General features: G+C 39.8%; 2 protein-coding genes across 2 annotated transcripts in view; one reads left to right on the top strand and one right to left on the bottom strand.

Moving 5' to 3' along the window:
- The window catches only part of SND1 (staphylococcal nuclease and tudor domain containing 1), an 815,381-nt gene that overhangs the window by 589,600 nt on the left and 206,058 nt on the right, over positions 1–19,723 (top strand). The gene's annotated exons all lie outside the window — the stretch shown is intronic.
- LRRC4 (leucine rich repeat containing 4) lies at positions 7,324–14,583 on the bottom strand. The gene has a single exon (XM_056573089.1). The coding sequence runs from the start codon at positions 12,206–12,208 to the stop codon at positions 10,283–10,285; it is 1,926 nt and encodes a 641-aa protein (XP_056429064.1). The 5' UTR covers positions 12,209–14,583; the 3' UTR covers positions 7,324–10,282.

Genomic DNA, 19,723 nt, shown 5'->3' on the forward strand with positions numbered 1-19,723 from the left:
TTTGGGGCTGCTTATCCACCCTCCGGACTATCCTGTGTTGACACCTTTCATAAATTTTTTAACTTTCGTGCACGCCCAGGGAGATTAGCTACAGTGCCATGGGTTGCAAACTTCTTGATGATGATGCGCACTGTGGACAAAGGCAAATATAGATCTCTGGAGATGGACTTGTAACCTTGAGATTGTTGATATTTTTCCACAATTTTGGCTCGCAAGTCCTCAGGCAGTTTTCTTCCCTTTCTGTTCTGTCCATGCTTAGTGTGGCACACACAATGCAAAGACTAAGTGAACTTCTCTCCTTTTTATCTGCTTTCAGGTGTGATTTTTATATTTCCCTCACCTGTTACTTGCCCCTGGTGAGTTTAAAGGAGCATAACATGCTTGAAACACACTTATTTTTCCACAATTTTGAAAGGGTGCCAATTACTTTGTCCAGCCCATTTTTGAAGTTTGCTGTGACATTATGTACAATTTGCTTTTTTTCCTCCTTAATTGGTTTAGTTCCAATACACACAAAGGGAATAAACGTGTGTAGCAAAACATGTGTTATTGCAATCCTTTTCTGTGAGAAATACTTCATTTTCTTGAAAAATGTCAGGGGTGCCAACTTTTAAGGCCATGACTGTATAATGCTGCCTCATGAAATATAAAGTGACTTCATATGATCATCCTAATGTTACTGGATACAACCCTATACAACAAAGCCAATGTTGCCTACAATTGAACTATACAAGAACAAATTATACCACTACATCATGACTATGAAGAAATTGAAGGTCCAGCGCAGGATAAAGTGCAATAAAAGCCAATATTTATTGTAGATTCAAGCCATAGGACAGCAGGACACAATGTAACGCGTTTCAGCCGGAAAAAAACAGCCTTACTAATACAATTTGTATGAGTAAGACTGTTTTTTCCGGCTGAAACGTGTTACATTGTGTCCTGCTGTCCTATGGCTTGAATCTACAATAAATATTGGCTTTTATTGCACGTTAACCTGCGCTGGACCTTCAATTTCTTCAATGCTATTCTGGTGTTGGTTCACACGGTGCCGTGCGACAGGCGTCTGGCTAAGAAGGGGAGATAGTTAACCATTTATCTCACTACATCATGACTATATTATCACTATCTAATGATTGAATAATCTATCACTGAATAAAACCATTAATACAGATATCAATATTAGTAGTATCAGCTCTACATTGTCTCCATGTAGCCAAGGCCTGATAACATTCTAGTAGTAGTAACATTAAAAATATGGCAACACAGTTATACATAAAGATGCTCCAGAATTATGTATAGTACAAGATTTTACTAGAACAGGCTGATTGGGAGAGGTGACATTGTCCCTGATTGTAAACTTTTTTTCCTTTTTCTCCTTATCTGACCTAGCCTGCCATGACAATTATTCCCACCCACATAGCATCTCTGCAAAGTTTGATGCCAATTTCTTTGACTCTACCTTTTTGCAGCACATTCTTAAAGGGGTTAAGCTACAATTGCTTATCCCATATTCTGTGAATAGGGGATACATTTTAGATTGCAGTGATCTCCACAACAGGGCCCCTGGGTCTTTATGCCTCTCCATTCATTTTCTTTTGGAGCTGCGATAGATAGTAGAGTCCAATGCTTTGTGGATAGGGAATGAATAATCTTGTATTACCACTTTGAAGAAGGTCCATACAAAGGTCAGAGAGGGAATTCATTCAAAGCTTGCATGGGGAAGAGAAACATTTTTAAAGGTCTCGACCGTCACTACTGCAAATGCCCAGCGGTTGAGATAATTTTAGGTGCCCCGGGCTCTGTGTATTGAGAGCATTTTGCCCCTTTTCTAAGCTATGACTGAAAATCTAATGTGTATACTGCTAGAGCGGGAGGGTCTAGGAACACACTCAATACACAGAGCTCTGGACACCTAAAAGATTCTATCCCCTGAGGCTTTCAGTGGATGGGACAACGTTAGTCGAAATTGCAAGCTTCCAGACAGACATCATGTATGGTTGGAATCCCCTCCCTCACTTGTGTGGGCCTGTAGGTAGTTTTAATAGCTCAACAATGCCAAGGTCCACCTTACTTTTTGTTTGTTATCCTTATTCTTTCACTAGTTTCATATACTGTATCCCCTGAATAGTGCCACACACTGTACCCCTTTAATGTAATACAACACAGGGTACAAGCAGGGGAAGGGGAGCATATGCCATGAAAACAGGGAATAAGAGACATAATTGGGAATGCAAAGGACATGATCGGGCACAGAGGGCATAATAGGGGGAGAGCAAATGATAGGGGGAGCGAAGGACAGTTAGGGGAGAGCAAATGACAATTAGGAAACAGACTACATAAAGACAGCAGATTAATATGTGTAGCCTCTGGCGGCTTCCTTTTTCTATATGTATACTCACCATGATTGAGGATAGTACTTGGCAAACATTCTAATCTACTAAAGTGAGAGGGTTCCCTCCTCTGCTTCCTGGGCAGAGGCTTTGTGCTGGGGAGGAGCAGTTTTTGTCTGCAAACAGGATGGCCCCCTGCAATTACCATGCTCAGCTGTGAGCCTTTGCTCTCTGTTTACTGCTTATCTCTGAATCATCCTGACTCCCTAATACATGTGGCCTCACCCCTCCACACACACACTAAACAGGGATATGTGAGGTCTAAGTGGGAGGAGCATCATAGCAGAGCAAGGACAACTCTGCACACAGAGAGTAGCCCAAGTGCCTGTCCACAGGCAGCCCAGGATATAAGTTTAAATATTAAATTAAAGAGTGATATCAAAGACAGCCCACTGTTTTATCTTGCTTCTGGTCCACTGCCTAAGCTCTGGATCCAGCCAACCCAGTAACTCTGCAATATGATGCCGGAGATTCCGCTCGCCACAAGACAAATGGATGTATGTATGTATCCTAAGGATAGGGGATAAGTTTCAGATCGGGGGGGGGGGGGTCCGACCGCTGGGACCCCCCCACGATCTCCCGTTTTGGGCCCTTGGCTCTTTGCCAAAATAGCGTGTTTCGACCACAGCATGACACAGCAGCCGAAACGCCCCCTCAATACATTTCTATGGCAGAGGTGGAGGCTGCCCACTCTGGCTCTCCCATAGAGCTGTATTGAGGGGGCATGTTGGCTGCTGCATCATGCGGGGACGGGCACGCCCCCTTGCCGCTGACTACCGGGGCCCCGTATGGGAGATTGCAGGGGGGGCCCAGCGGTCGGTCGGACCCCCCCCCCCATCAGATTACTGTTTGAATTTCTCAAAGCCCTTTTCGAAAATAAGGGATCTGATTGGTTGCTATGGTCAACTGGTCAACTTTTCCACTGCACAGATTTTGATAAATCTTCCCCAGTATCTTTTGTATTGGTCCCAAGACAGCCAAAAGTTTAGAGCTTCCAGTAATAAAGGATCCAAATTTACATCCCAATAAATGGCTAAAACATTCATAGTTTTGTGGCCTTCAAGGTCAAACTGATAATAGAATCCTGCAACATTCTTACAAATATATCAAATGCAAATATCCTAGAGTAAGAGCCAGGAGTAAAGCAGGCAAGACTGTTTTCCCATATTATTGACACCGAAATATACTGGCAATTGTGCAATACAATGAATACACTCAATCCCAGGATCTTGTACGTAGCAATTGCCAGCATATTTATGTCAATAATAAGAGAATAAAGCCTTGCCTGCTTTACTCCTGGATATTACTCTAGGATATTTGCATTTCATATATTTGTAAGAATGTTGCAGGAGTATATGACCAGTTTGACCTTGAAGGCCACAAAACTATGAATGTTTTAGCCATTTATAGGGATGTAAACTTGGATATGTGAGTATATGTTTGGAATGGATATTTTCTACCTGGAGGAAAAAAATAAATAAATATATATATATATATATATATCGTGTGTGTGTATAATTATAATATTTGTTTTATTTTTTTACTTAATGGTTAGGAAGTAGTTAATTGGAATGAAGTAAAAACCTAAGAATACATCAGAGTCGGGATAAAGAGAAACAAGTCCCTAGCCTCTGCGTGCATAGCTTACAAACATTTCCAAGACAGTTCTTATATATTATTTAAGCTGTTCTTGTCACTGAGCTATGAACCATTAACACTTTCACTGGTTTAAAAACAATGTCAGTTTCAGGAATCATTGGTGTAGCTAAAATCAGCATCTATTGTCTCTTTTGTAGAATATTTGTGATAAGATGAATGGGTGAACCATACCCATAAACAAATCTTGCCTAGAGACCCCCTCTCTCTTATCCTAGAGTACTGCACGATGTACTCTTAAAGGCATTGTCTCCTTTATGAAAGCACCTCTTATTGAGATCTGACAGGGTGGTAGTGCTGGGCACACAGTGGTCAGGGAACTTTACAGGAAGTAGTTTATTTCTCCGCAGTGCTATCACCGGACAAACAAAGAAGTACATTATTAGTTTAAATCAGACTGTTTATAGGATGCATGGACATGTTGGGTGCCCCAGGAAGGGAGAAAAGCTCTCTAGCCACCCTCTGCTCTTTCTAGTGAGGATTCATTCAGAATTCCCAAATGAAATATTAGATAATGGACTTCAAAATGAATTCAACTCCTTGTATGTTGGGTCTAAATCTATAAAACCTCATCTGGACCAGAACTTTTGTCTTTAATAGCCTTGTAACTTGTAAGACGAGGAATGCTTTGAAAATATGATCCAGCAATGACTGACGTGACGGAAGAGGAATCAATGTTGTTGGCAGTTATGGATGTAAGCATAAGAATTGAAAGGTTATAAATGAGGGGAATCTACCAAAAGTGGAAAAGCAGAGCAGTTACCATATTCACCGGTTAGATCCTACTTATTTTTCCAGTGACAGCAACAACCTGACTTTTGACCCAATTTTAATATGCACCCATTTTGATTCATCCCTGCAACAGTGTTTTAAAATGGTTCCCCCTATGCAATAACAAGAATGTTAATATTTCTAATATTGATGTCACATCACACGCAACAGCTTGCATCTCTCTTCAGATACATTATGTACAGCTATGTCCTGTAACTCACTGGGCTTGTTTTCTAAGACTGAAGACTGTCACATGATCTGTTCTTATCCCTTTACATCAAGCATACAAATGTTTTGTCCTGGTGTCAATCAACCACGGGCATGAGAATGTCTTGTGTCATGCATAAGTGCATGCAAAACGGAATGCTAACACTAATGGGCAATTCAGTTTAGAGCTTCACATTTGTATTCTGTCTATTGGGGAATAAGGGGGAGAGACAGAACTGTGTTGTGTGTATGTATATTATGTTAGAATATATATTGGATAAGAAGGTGTATATTTACATTAATTATTTACCAGGCTTTTATTGAAACCTAAAAACTGAAAAACTAATTTTAACAATTGTTGTAGTTTTAATATGCTTTCTAGCTTCTTGAGATTCCTACTCTGACACATTCTCACAAGTGTGTGAACTTTAACTTTGTATGCATCTGTGTACAATGCAAGCCACATCCAGTGTTTGTTTTTTGAAAATAATGTAGTATATGTCACTGGTTTTCCCATCAAATATGTCATGAGATTTGGTGAGTATAAGTATGCTACATAGAAATTTGCATGCATTTTTAGGCTTCTGCAATAAAATGGTAAGATAAACTTAATTGGGATTATTATTTTTTTATAGTGGTAATATAATTTTTTTTACTATTGAAACAGTGCCCCTAGTGATATACTGTATGATAGTTGCCAGCAGTGCCATGTGATATGGATAGGGGTTCTCTCTAACCTATTTTTTATATTCAGATGTTTCTTTTCCGATCTAATAATGTGATTTTAGTGCCTCCTGCATGTTTTTAAAATAGTTATTAGTCTTTAGTTTTGTCACATGCCATGCCTTAGTTTTACATCTAAAGCCTAACATTAGCATGTACAATAATTTGTAATCCGTTTTTTCCCCACCTTAGTTTCCCCCTTTTATTCTTAGATGATAAACCCTAGCTCAGCTGCATCTTAAAGGGGTACTCCGGTGGAAAACTTTTATTTATTTATTTATTTTTTTATGGTGTTTTTTGCACACCTTTCTTTTTATTTTGATTTAAAAAAAATGTGGATACATATATTTTATCCTAAGAAAAGTTAATGGTACTTTGGTGGAAAACTTTTATTTTTATTTTTTTTATTAAAATCAACTGGTGCCAGAAAGTTAAACAGATTTGTAAATTACTTCTATTAAAAAAAAATCTTAATCCTTCCAGTACTTATTAGCTGCTGAATACTACAGAGGAAATTCCTTTATTTTTGGAACGCAGTGCTCTTTGATGACATATCTGTCTATTTTAGGAACTGACCAGAGCAGCGTATGTTTGCTATGGGGATTTTCTCCTACTCTGGACAGTTCTTAAAATGGACAGATATGTCAGCAGAGAGCACTGTGTTCCAAAAAGAAAAGAATTTCCTCTGTAGTATACTAGGATTAAGATTTTTTTTAATAGAAGTAATTTACAAATCTGTTTAACTTTCTGGCACCAGTTGATTTAAAGAAAAAAGTTTTCCAACGGAGTACTCCTTAAAGGACAAAACCCCCACAAAATACAAAATTGACATTTGAATAAAAATAACACTTTTGAGTAAATGCCTTAGAATGCTGGTGCAATATTTATTGTGAAATAGTTTTGGTGCCATATTTCTTATTTGTGGGTATCTTAGAACCTACAACCTCTTTATTGATATGGTCAATCTACCCCACAGTGCTTATCTCCGTAAGGGGGGGTATATATGTAATGTAAATGCAAATGCACTGTACATGTCTTCTCTTTTAAAACTATCCTTCTACCCCCCCCCCCAAGCTATAAATCATGATATCCTCTGAATGACAGCAGTCAGTGATTAGATCTACAGCAGGCAAAGAGCATCATTATGTGCTGAGGAGGCTAGGCTGTTTTTCTCCCAGCAAGATCCTCACACACAGAAAGGAGGGGAAAGGGGTGTGTGGCTTTGAAGCCAGAGCCCTAGACAGAATTGTGTGGTGTTTGTCTTCCAGGAGAGTGGGGGCTAGTCTCAGTGAGGGGTTTGCACACAGACCATCTGGATCTTAAAATGAAATTTCTCTCACTCCCTGCAAATAAGAGACAGCTGAAAGAGGGAAAGGCCTATTGCTTTATATACCTGTAATTGACCTAAACCATACTACTGAATTGGTAGTCGCCCGTTGATGCAAAATAGTTATCCACTTAAAAAATAGGCCCTAACCCCTCAGATATGGCATGTTTTGATGCTGTTTAACATCCTTTATTAATTCATTATTTTAGTGCAACAGAAGTGGTAGTAAACTTTGTTCACCTCTTATCTATGAGAACATGGTGGAATAAAACAGATTTTAGATCCAATCTCATATCATTTATTTATATTTTCCCATGATGAATGTTCCCATGAAACTGTAAAATTGTCCACAAATATATTAAGCTTTTAATGTTAAACTTCTATGGCTAGTTGAATGCCATGCCAAATGGCCTATGTTTATTGTGTTTGTATGACCAATTTCCTTTCCCCATGTATCAGGAACACCACTGTGTGTTCTCATAAATACTCTGAAGCGATTGTTTGCCTCCCCTAATCCCATTAATCCACCTTTAATTGTGCTCTAGATGTTGCCTAATTAAAGTTTTCATTTACAAGCCTATTGGAAAAAATTGATGGTCTTCTGGAAAATTGTATTATCTGGTAGCTTGCTGTCCTTAGGCCCCAATGACAGTGCAGTTTTTCAAGTTTTTTTGATTTACTTTTAGCCAAGATAAACAATAGACACAGAAAGAACAAAAGTACATAATGCCTTTATACTCTCTCCACTTCTTGCTTTGGCAAAATAATAATATAAAAAAACATAATTTCGAGTGTGGATCTGATCTATTAATATATATTAGACATTTTGAAATACTTTTTTCCTTAGGCTTCAATTTTTGAACGAAGATTAATTTGTTTGATCGTTGTAGGATTGAAAACCCGGATTGCTGTATATTTTTTTTTTTAGCCTTTTGGGCATAGTTTAGCAGTATGCAAGGCCACCAGCCCAGTTTGCATATTAGCATGTTGATATAATGTAGAAAAGATTATGCCACTGCACGCTTACTGCCTATGGTAAAAATGTTTTATCAAGCATACCTAATGAGCTAAGCTTTTCTAGTCCACTAAAATGACACATTTTGTGACATTGGCTTCTGACAATTGTATGACAATTGTATTACTCTGCATATCAAAACAGTGCCACAATACAAGGTGCTCCCAAATATACAGCAGTTCACATTACAAAATAAAAATTCCTGTGTTTTCATAAGGTGTCAAATGCGTATTGTGAATAGGTGCATTAGACCCTCATAGGACTTTATCACACTGTTTAGTAGCATATAACTGTAAAATTCACAATATACTGATCTAAAGACAAGTACATTAAAAGGACACATCACGTATGAATGGTAATTACTTAGAGGTGACATCTATTAACCAGCAAGAGGAACCATGTACTGTGGTACTGAGAAGAACTTAGTTTGACCTTGTAGACAATTTTTTCACTTCAAGGAGAAATAGTCAGAATTTTTGACTTTTTAATAATGGTTTGTGCTCAATGTAGATATATATTCTATATTATATCTGGCAAAATTCAGCATACCACAACTTGGTGACAATTTTTAAGGAACAAATGTTGTTTTCCATATGTTTTTCATAAAATAATAAATCATACATTTTTAAGAGCTGCATAGATACATTCCACTGTAACACAGGTATATATTGCATGACATGCCCACTGTGCCAGGGTTAATGGGTCTTATAGCCATGCTTCCTCCTTGAAACATTACAGTTTTAAAGCAATACATTTCTTCCCATGGTGATAAATGGAGATGTTTTTAATCATTGCAGAAAGAGTGAGAGAAGCAAAGTTGTTCTACCCCATTTCCGGTTGCTAGAATTTTAATCTGCAATATTCAAAGCCTCTGTAACACACTGTACCATAAGAAAAGGCCCGCAGCACCCTGAACTGCAGATTTAATTACAGACATTGATTCCTTCATAGAAAAAACACATACATGAAAATATAAAATCTCTGCAAACATACCTCCCCCCCACACACACACAAAATATGCAGCTGCAGCTCCCTTTCTGATCATGCAGCAATTCATCAATGTTCCTGCTAGTTGATATCGTAAGAATAACATGTTTTTCTGTTACTGAGTCACAGATTGAAATACAGTGTTTGTTGCACTGAGCTCAGATGTTCTTTCGTAATGCAGATTTTGCTTTTGTCAATAAAATGACAACAGTGGCCATACACTAGTAAATGTATCATTCTTTAAACCATGCTGGGTTAACCAGTTGGAAATATCTTAACCCTTTATGCATAATCAAAGTAACAGCTGCAGACTGTTAAAAATGGTTAATTATGTTTAACTCCTTAGTAACACAATTTGTTTTCTCATCTGCAGACATCAGTAGCCTGACAAAGGGTTAATTAGATCTGCAGGAGTTTGGTGCAGAGTGGAAAGATGCGCCAGCTTTTTAGCATCCTGCATCGTGGCTCTGCCATAGTTGTATATATCAAGGCAGAGCAGACTGCCCTCCACCCAATATTTTTTTGTAACCCATTTCTGTGGGCGTAGTTAGTCTTGGGTAACCAAAACTAGACACCCCTAACCACAGAGGGGGGATTGATGTCCCCATATCTTCTATGAAATGCAAATAGATATAACTATATACTATAACAAAATAGATTATTTCCCTCAAAGTCTTCAAAAAAAAATCCTTTATTGCATTTATTTTATTTTTTTTTAAACATTTGGCACAGTACAAATTTGTGGTGCATTTTCCTCTTTTTTTTATTAAGATAAACCTGCAAAGATTGGTCTGGGACTTCTTAACAAAAGAATTCTCCTAAGAAATGGGGTGTTGCTCCTGTATTTGAGCAGCATGTTTTTTTTTTTTTTTTATGTGTGTGTGAAAAACAGAAGATTGTATTCATGGACCTCTCATCTTGCTTTCTGATTTAAAACAAGGCTAAGCCTTGCATTTTAGTCATTATGGCACATTAACAGCATATTTAATTAAATTTTTTTTTCTGCCTAACCATAACCATAACTCTTCTTAAATAGAACTTACAAGTTAGAAAATATTTTTAAATTTTAATATAATCTGTTTCTGTCATCAGCCCATAGATTTAATATATAAGCATTTACAAGAAAACAAAAATGTCTCTCTCTCTTTCTGTACAAAACTTGCTGTCTTTGTGCATTCTATTGCATTTTAATTTGAAAAAAAGTCATATTTGAGTTTCCTGTACCTTCTCTTTTGTGTGGGTCTGAATTATATAAGGTTCAGAGATGGTTGTAATTGTGGAGTGTAGAGAATTACCGATACTGTTTGCCGTCCAATGGGCCCCATGGTGTGCTGGCTTGTAGGTGTTGTAGTTCATATGATCGTGAATTGTTGGCATAACTACTGCCCCCTCACCTGATACTCCTGTTGGACTCCCACTTGGGATGTCCTCATCCACTTGAATAATCTCGACAGTTCGTGCAGCTGCTACAGTGCTTCTTTGTTGATGCCGCTTTCTTAATTTGTAAAACACAATTAGCATGGCGGCTGCCAAAAGTGTGACTGCCACAAAGCAGCCAATGATTATTTTAGTGGTCTTCATTACCTCATCCAAGCTAGTTTGCGTTTTGTCTCCAGTGTCTAAAGTTGGGACCGCCACCTGTTTTGGCATTTTGGTGGTTCGGACGAGCACTGTGGTGGTAGTGGTATATGCTGGCTGATACCCAGTGGAAGTGGTTGGCACTGGCTTGATTATTATCGAGATGTCTTCAGGGGCCATATCTGTAGTCTCCACAGTGACGGTAGTGAAGAAGCTGTAGTTGGAAGTGTTGAGCTCTGCAGTACTGACATTGAGATAGGCCGAAGCATTAGAGTTTCCCGCAACATTAGTAACCATGCAAGTGTAGACTCCAGTGTCAGTAAGCAATACATGTGAGAAATTTAACGTTCCATCATTGAGTATGGAAATTCGTGGATGGTTGGAAGCGTGGCTTAGTACAGTACCATTTGGGAGCAGCCACCTAACAGATGACATGGCTGAAGTTCTACATTTAAGTTCTGCCACTCTTCCCTCTGAGATATTTAAATCCCTAGGAGCGTCCATAATAAAAGGGGCTGAGCACTGAAACGATGAGTGGTCCACCTCAACCACGTACTTCCCCTTCATGTGCGGTGGGGAATGACAGCGACCACAGCACGTAGAGTTGGTTGGAATATACTCTCGAAGCCAAGAGGAGAGCCAAAGAACATCACAGTCACAGTCCCAAGGGTTGTGGTGCAAATGTAGTTCCACCAAATATCTCAAATGGGCAAAAAGGTCATGTGGAAGGGATGATAGGTTGTTATGGGCCAAGTTCAATTCAACTAAAGATGTCAGGTCGTCAAAAGCATTGCGCTCTATAATGTTTATCTGAGAGTTCATAATCCATAGCTTTTTTAGTGCTCTTAATCCATGGAATGACCCTGGTTTGATTTCAGGAAAGTTGTTGCCAGAGATTTCCAGTTCCTCTAGCCCTACTAAGGGGGTGAGGTTTGGCATGTCTCTAATATTACACATTCCAAGGTTAAGATACTTTAGATTGTACAATCCCTCAAATGCCCCCTCAGAAATGTACTCCAACTTTTTAAGCTCTCCTAGGTCCAGGCGCATTAGTGAAGGGACTCTGTTGAAAGCATAGGATGGGATACTCTCAATGGGGTTATTCCTGAGCCACAATTCTCTCAGTTTAGATAGATACTCAAATGCCCCACTAGGTATTACAGTCAACCTGTTGTCAAACAACTCCAGTGTGTTGAGGCTAGCCAAACCATTAAAAGCCCCAACTTCTATTTGACGGATAATATTTCTGCCAAGTTGAAGAACTTCTAAGTGGTGGAGGTGCCTAAACGTATCAGCTTGGATCATGTGGATATTGTTTTCCATGAGATTGAGGTACCTTGTGTTAGATGGGATACCTTGGGGTACTTCAGAGAGGCCGCGGCGTGTACAAACAACCTTGCTAAACTGATTACTGCAGGAACAAACAGAAGGGCAGTTTTGTTGCCCTGAAAATGCTACACAGGGGATCCACACTTGCACCATGAGGTAGATTACAGAAAACAGGATGGCCTTCCAGGTATGGTGCACAGTTACCAGCCACAAGAAATTCATGATGTGGCACGTTCATAATTCACCATCGTCTGGGATTTGGCATGGAAACGAGAACTTGGCCCTACCCAGGCTTCAGGAGGCTACAAATTCCCTTTTCCATCTACACACTGGTGGGAGTGGTGGTCAACAAAGGAGAAACGGGGGTTCTAGGTTGTGAAGCAGTTAGCTTTTTCCATTTTGCTAAAAACATCAACTTATAATGCATTGAACAGACAGAAAAGCAAAATGTTATATACCTAGGAAAAGAACATCATTGCAAATTCCTCACGCCAATGCCCACCTCCAGGGAGCTCAAATATCAGTCCTTCCATAAATTCCTTAGTTTTAATTAGCAAGAAATACAATTGATGGCAGGGTTGATGTAAATGTTAAAAGACAAAATGGCTCCTTTAGTAAATCCCAACACAAGAGAAGAGAAGATAAAAAAAAAAAAAAATAACCTTAAGAGAAATGTAACAAGGGAGTGAGGCCCACTTGGCTATGCAGGTGCATCATTCTGTTGCTCCCCCGGGACTGGTGCCTTTTGCAGTTGAGCTATTCGTCCTTGGATTCCACTGCTGTCTCTGCCAGAAGACTGACGATAATCCATTTCTGAGAGAAACTGAAGACCAGGTATCGGTTGGTTAAAAAGAGAAGCAAAGAAGGGTTAACACTCCCAAATATTCTAAACCCTCTGTTTTTGCCTTGAGCGATGGTTTCTCTTCCACAGTCTAATTTTCCATGGATATTCCTCTGATACACAGGCTGTCTGCAGGATTCTGATTTGTACAAAGGGAAAGGCAGCACATTGCAGGCATTGACTGCTTTTTTTCCCCTCCTCTCTCCTTGCTGGCTTTTTTTCCCCGAACTAGCTTTGCTTTCCAAGCTGTGGATGCAGCAGCTGCAGCCTGCCTCTTGCACACTTAGCAATAATCTGTCAATATCTCAAAGGACAGCAAGTAAAGGGGGTAGCTTTGTGGAAAGGAGAATAGAAAGTATGCTGGAGAAGAAACCACACACAAACACACACCTCAGTGCTTGAGCCCTTGATCTGAGATTGGTCCAAAGAAGGGACAGGTTTCACAGCTTGTCTTCTCCTGCCTCATGGAAATCCCACTGTAGCTCCTTTTGTTGTGAGGTAGTGAGTTGAGGGGTTCTCCTCGGTTTGCCTTGAATTTCTTGTCCAGTGGTGATAGCAGCAGGAGAGCAGGCAGCAGGAGAGGCAGCGATATCAGAGCCCCGTAGCATTTTTCTCTGCTAATAGTCCTCCTCTCTCTCTGTTTGCTTGGTGTTGGAAACAGCAGCCAACCAGCCAGGCTGCTCTCTCATCCTTTCGTCCTTCAGTCAGAACGTGGATGTACTGCTGACGCATACTGTTCTGAGCTGAACATTAGCGTGATGCAGTGCTCCTATGTATTCACACAGCTCCCCTCCCACTCCTCTTTTTTTCTTTCCCTCTAGGGGTTAATGCTCAAAGCTTCCAGCTAAGTTGCATTGGCTGTTTCACATTCCCTTCCCCCTTTATCTTTTCTTTCTCTTTATCTAAGAGAGGAGTTATTAAAACAGAGCTGGCAGTGAGAGTTTTAAGAGTCCACAGCTTGCAGAGGTTGATGCTATTCTGGTTCCTTTTCAAAGAAATCCGTTAATGATGCCTATCAAGAACTGTGCGTTTTTTTTCAGATTTTTTTCCTCCTCTTTCGCTCTGCGTTCCATCCTTGTCTTAGCCTGCACTGGGATAAATGCAGAAATGAGGTTTCAGCTGCCAGCGGCAGGAAAGATGTGATTGGTTGTTCTGCTTGTGCAGCGTCATCAACGCCAATTGCTGACTTTGCTTCCCTTTGACGGCAGGGGTAATCTTCACCCCCTGGTCCGGTTCCCACCCTTCTACCCCTCTCTCAGCTCCACTGTATTCACACCCCCAAGTTGAGAGAAACAATCAGAAGCAGCACGGATTCACTGGAGTGCTTGAAGGGAGGGGGTGCCTTTCGAAGTGAAGAGGAATCGTTAATGCATGGTAAAGATAGTGCTGTACCATATCCTAGCTACAATCCAGAAAATGTAACCCTTGTACTACAGGCTGGGTGGTGGTTATCGAGTGACATACAGGATCTGCAGAATTACAGAGCAGAGGAGGCTGGCTTTCCACTCTGACCTGTTTCTCCACACGTTCATCAACCAACCTGTGAATCACACAGGCTTATTGCTGTGGAGCTAGCCTTGAGAAGCTACATCTTCTCATATATTACTGTCTCCCCCTATGTGCGCCTGTAAGGAAATGCCTGCTGTATTCCACTCATCGTCAGGTGGAGGTGAAACGATTGAAGAAAGCGAAGAATACATTCAGCTACCTCTGGTTTCTAAGTGTTCTGCAATGCTCCTGCACTATTCAACTTCACATTGGTAAGTTTCATTGCTTTTAACAAGTTAGATTGCTTTCACATTTCTATGCATTTCTACTGATCTTCAGTGATTATGATGTTTGCTTTGATGTCCTAGTAAAGTTTTATGTGCTGAACACATCTGCAGTATTTGCAAAGATTTTGTTTGTTCTTGCTTTCCCAGCAATACATTGATTTTCTTCTTAAATCTGACCTTTACATTGCCTCTCTAAGGGTTACTTGCAAGAACTTAGATTAATATCAAGTACACCTCAACACTTTCAACCCTTTCTCAGTGAAAGATGATTTCTACTTTCCATCTAACACGAGAAAACCTAAGGCTGGGAACCATTGTGAAATGAATATTTTTAGTAATGTTTTTTTTTTTTTTTTTATATATTTCACATGAAATGAGACAGGTGACATCTACACCTCTATAGATGTCTCAATCTCCTTACGTCCACTGATCCTGGTTGGACTGTAACAAAAGCCTATATCATGTAAAGCATAAACTAAGCCTACTAGAGTTCACTTCCACATAGGTACTACTTTCTGTCCCAGTCTGTACAAGTGTACTAGCCTGTTATAGTATCTGCTTTTAGTCCAGTATTTAGGACATGGTCCCTTTTTAAATGGTCATAATTCAGAAAGAGACTTTCCAGTTGCTTGTCTTAGAAATAAACTTTTAGTTAATATATGCCACGCGAGTGTCCTGCTATGAAAAGTGGTCCATTTAACACTTTCTCCACCAGAGGGACCTGAAGGGTATTTTTGTGCATTTCCTGCTGTGATGTCAGATTAGGCTTCAATATGTTTATTTGTGGAAGGTGATGGTTTGTGATTAATTTGGTGTGCCTATATATGTTTTTTACATCTCTATATTTTTAGTTTTAGTTTTTTTTGGGGATGTGTTGTGGAATAGGGCTAGACATGACTGCAGTGGCTTTTTGCCTACAAATAAGGTATCCTGTTTAGCTTGTTATTTTACACACAATACAGAGCCTGCTGTTAGTCATATTCTGTGTGTGTGTGTGTGTGTGTATGTATATGTATATATATATGTGTGTGTATGTGTGTGTGTGTATATATATATATATATATATATATATATATATATATATTGGTCACTGGATGTAGAAGTGTGTTTAGATTGTCTGCAAGTGCATCATTGAGTGTTCTAGGTATACATTGTGTACATTTAGTCCTTTTTTTGGATTGAGAAAGCAATAGCCTGTAAATGGGGAGTAGCTTGGTACAGTATAATGGTAGGGTAAGCATAGTGTTGATTTCCTGCAGCAGAACCATTGACTATTGCTTATGTGGGCAGCAGTCCTTGTCTGCAAGCAAGTGTTCAGCAGAAGCCATGTTTAACCCTACAAAGGGAGAGATTCAGCTTTTCAGGCAAGATGCAGACAGAAAACTGTAGTGCACGAACTGTCTTTTGGTCTCCACCATGCACCATTTTTATGGGGCGTGATGTTATGAACAAATCAGATTAGCATTCGTTTCTTCACTTCCTTGATGGAAAACATGTCAGTATATAGGTAGATCACTTCTCTGTTCAAGCTGACATTTTGCATATGTACCTAGATGGTGTCCAGCAGTAAGTGTATTTAGTGATAAATGTTGTTTAAATCTAATCCTTATTACTGAACAGTCATCCTTCCGGTCATTCCCTACTGTGCATGGTTTGCTTGTTCACTATTACCCCATGATAGTAGTATGTGCAAAAAAATGTTGTTTTAGCTTTACTTTAATTGTTGCTTTCCATGGTAACTCTACTTTTGGAATTTCTTGAAAAGTTGAGAATCCTAAAGATGCATTTGTCATTCCACCAATGTCTCTTCTAGCTGTTCATTCGCATGCGGAATAGATGTATGCTTGGCTACCCAGGCAAATATTGCTAACACCCTATAATTCATCCTGAAATGATATGATTACCTGTGGGTGGACCTTGATAAGCCTCTAGGCTACATTGAGGTTAAAGGTTACTGCAGCACAGGGCAGAAGAAACACATTTTTAACTACCTTAGAAATTAATCTTAATCTTTAATCGTACCTCTTATGCGAGTTAACAGAGAAGTCAGAATCATCTGCCATGTAGAGTTATTAATGCCACAGTAACGAGCCACACTTGGGTGCCATCTCTACCCTTGGCAAGTTACTGCTAAGCGGAGATTGTCTTGGCTGTGCATTACCTCATGCCTGATCTTGAAAGCTCTAAGCAATATTTTTTGTAGTCTGTCTCCTCAGATCTTGTAGATCTTAGAAAAATGTTACTGTAATGACTGTACTGGTCTGTTACTATAAACATTTTTTAAAGGTTATACCCATTTTTATGAAGCATTCTTGAACCACTATACCTATTAAATAAGCCATCACTATAGAAGAGTTTGCTTTTACAATACACAGAGTATTCCTATGGTATGGGCACTGTTTATCAGCAGCTTTACATATACTTGTTAAAATACTGGTTTGCTTTACCTACTGACATCTTGTCATTTACCAATTATGCAGAATGGGGAAACGGAGGCTGGATCAATTACAGTAGTTCCCGGGAGAGCTTATTATAATTTATAAAACATTAGCAGATTAACTGCACCCACTCATTCATTATAGCTAGCGTTCTATGTACCTTCTCACTTGATTTCAGAAAAGCTTATAATGGCCTCAACTGCTATACATTGTTCATTTTATTTTGTTTGACTGCATGAATTGGATTTGACCTTTCCTAGATTAGAACAATGCTGAATGATGCAAATATTTTTTGTCATTTTTTTTGTTTTTTTAAAAGAAAAATCAAGCTTTAAAATGATAGACTACCCTTTTATGTGCAGTGCCTAAAATTGTGAATGACCAATTCTTCTGTTAACCTGGCATTTTATAGCTCTTTGGATAGACCTTGATGAGGGCAGGACAAGAAACCTGTGGACAAATTAAACTTCAATGGGACAGTAATCTGTTTTTATGTAACTTTAATGTTAAAAGGAGGACCCTGTTCTAAAGATGTATAGGACATATGTATAGCACAATAATTTTATCTGCAACTTTGATACAGATTCCTGCATGTCCTATTCAAATGAGACAGTCACAGAATTTTTTTTATAACAAATCTACTAAAGTAAAAAAATAAACAAAAAGCTTATGGGCGCATTTGAAAGTAATTTATTATATATTGTACTTATTATGGTGCCATTTTTTTTCCATAGGTCTTCATTTAAAATTCAGCATACTTTTGCTTGTACAGCCTCTACAATGTGCTGTATGAGCTGTATTTTCTACATAAGTATACGCAGCCTTTATGATTCCCTCTTGAAGGCTATTTGATCTGTTCTCACATCTTTCCAGCCTATTCTCCTTGTTTTTTCTCCTCATGTCTATCACACCTGGTCTATAACCCTCCTCCCTGCTGTTATTTCTAACACTGAGAAAACAGAAACTCAATCAGGCTCTGACTTATCTAATATTTGTTTAAATAGCAGCTCAATGGTTGGCAGTTTTTAGTAAAGACTATATTTAGAAAGTGTCTTCATTTTGCTTTAAAGGGGTACTCCGGCGCTAAGACATCTTATCCCCTATCCAAAGGATAGGGGGTCAGATGCCTGATCACGGTGGTCCTGCCGCTGGGGGACCCCGTGATCTTTCACACAGCACAGTTACCATTAGCCCCCAGAGCATGTTCGTTCCGGATCTGATGACTGCCGATCACGGGGCTGGAGTATTGTGACGTCACGGCTCTGCTCCCCGTGTGACATCATGCTCCGCCCCCTCAATGTAAGTCTATGGGAGGGGGCGTGACAGCTGTCACGCCCCCTCCCATAGGCTTGCATTAAGGGGGCGGAGCGTGATGTCACACGGTAGTGGAGCTGTGACATCACAATACTCCGGCCACGTGTTCGGCAGTCATCAGACCCGGAGCGAACATGCTCCGGGGGCTGATGTTAACGGGGTGCTGCGTGAAAGATCACGGGGGTCCTTTGGATAGGGGATAAGATGTCTTAGCGCCAGAGTACCCCTTTAAGGTAACAAATCTGCAGAAAAGAAAAACAGTGCAAAGGTGCCCATTGCCTTTAAAAAAAAAAAAAAAAAAACACATTATATAGTGATGAGTTTCTGATGGCAGTTTGACTGCTGTTATCCTTCACTATCATAGGAATTGGTTTTATCATGTGAATTTGGTCTTTTGTGGGAAAACGCTTTAAAGGGGTATTCCAGGCCAAAACTTTTTTTATATATCAACTGGCTATATCAACTATATCAGTTGTTACCAAACTCGGTGTTTCACAACCAGTGTGCCTCCAGCTGTTGCAAAACTACAACTCCCAGCATGCACTGATAGACCGTACATGCTGGGAATTGTAGTTTTGCAACAGCTGGATGTTTCTCCCCCACCCCCCCAATGTGAATGTACAGGGTACACTCACATGGGCGGAGGTTTACAGTAAGTATCCGGCTGCAAGTTTGAGCTGCGGCAAATTTTCTGCCAGCGAGAAACTACTGAGAACCCCCGTCCGTGCGACTGTACCCTAAAAACACTACACTAACACACAATAAAATAAAAAGTAAAAAACACTACATATACACATGTCCCTACACAGCCCCCCTCCCCAATAAAAATGAAAAACGTCTAATACGCCACTGTTTCCAAAACGGAGCCTCCAGCTGTTGCAAAACAACTACTCCCAGTATTGCCAGATAGCCACTGACTATCCAGGCATGCTGGGAGTTTTACAACAGCTGGAGGCCCCCTGTTTGGGAATCACTGGCGTAGAATACCCCTATGTCCACCCCTATGCAAATCCCTAATTTAGGCCTCAAATGTGCATGGCGCTCTCACTTTGGAGCCCTGTCGTATTTCAGGGCAACAGTTAAGGGTCACATATGGGGTATCGCCGTACTCGGGAGAAATTGTTACAAATTTTGGGGGGTATTTTCTGCTGTTACCATTTTTAAAAATTTAACATTTTTGGTAAACCAAGCATTTTAGGTAAAAAAAAATATATATTTTTTTTACATATGCAAAAGTCGTGAAACACCTGTGGGGTATAAAGGTTCACATTACCCCTTGTTACGTTCCCCCGAGGGGTCTAGTTTCCAAAATGGTATGCCATGTGGGGGGTTTTCTGCTGTTCTGGCACCATAGGGGCTTCCTAAATGC

This window comes from Hyla sarda, chromosome 4 (genome assembly GCF_029499605.1).
Source record: "Hyla sarda isolate aHylSar1 chromosome 4, aHylSar1.hap1, whole genome shotgun sequence".
NCBI classification, from domain to species: domain Eukaryota; kingdom Metazoa; phylum Chordata; class Amphibia; order Anura; family Hylidae; genus Hyla; species Hyla sarda.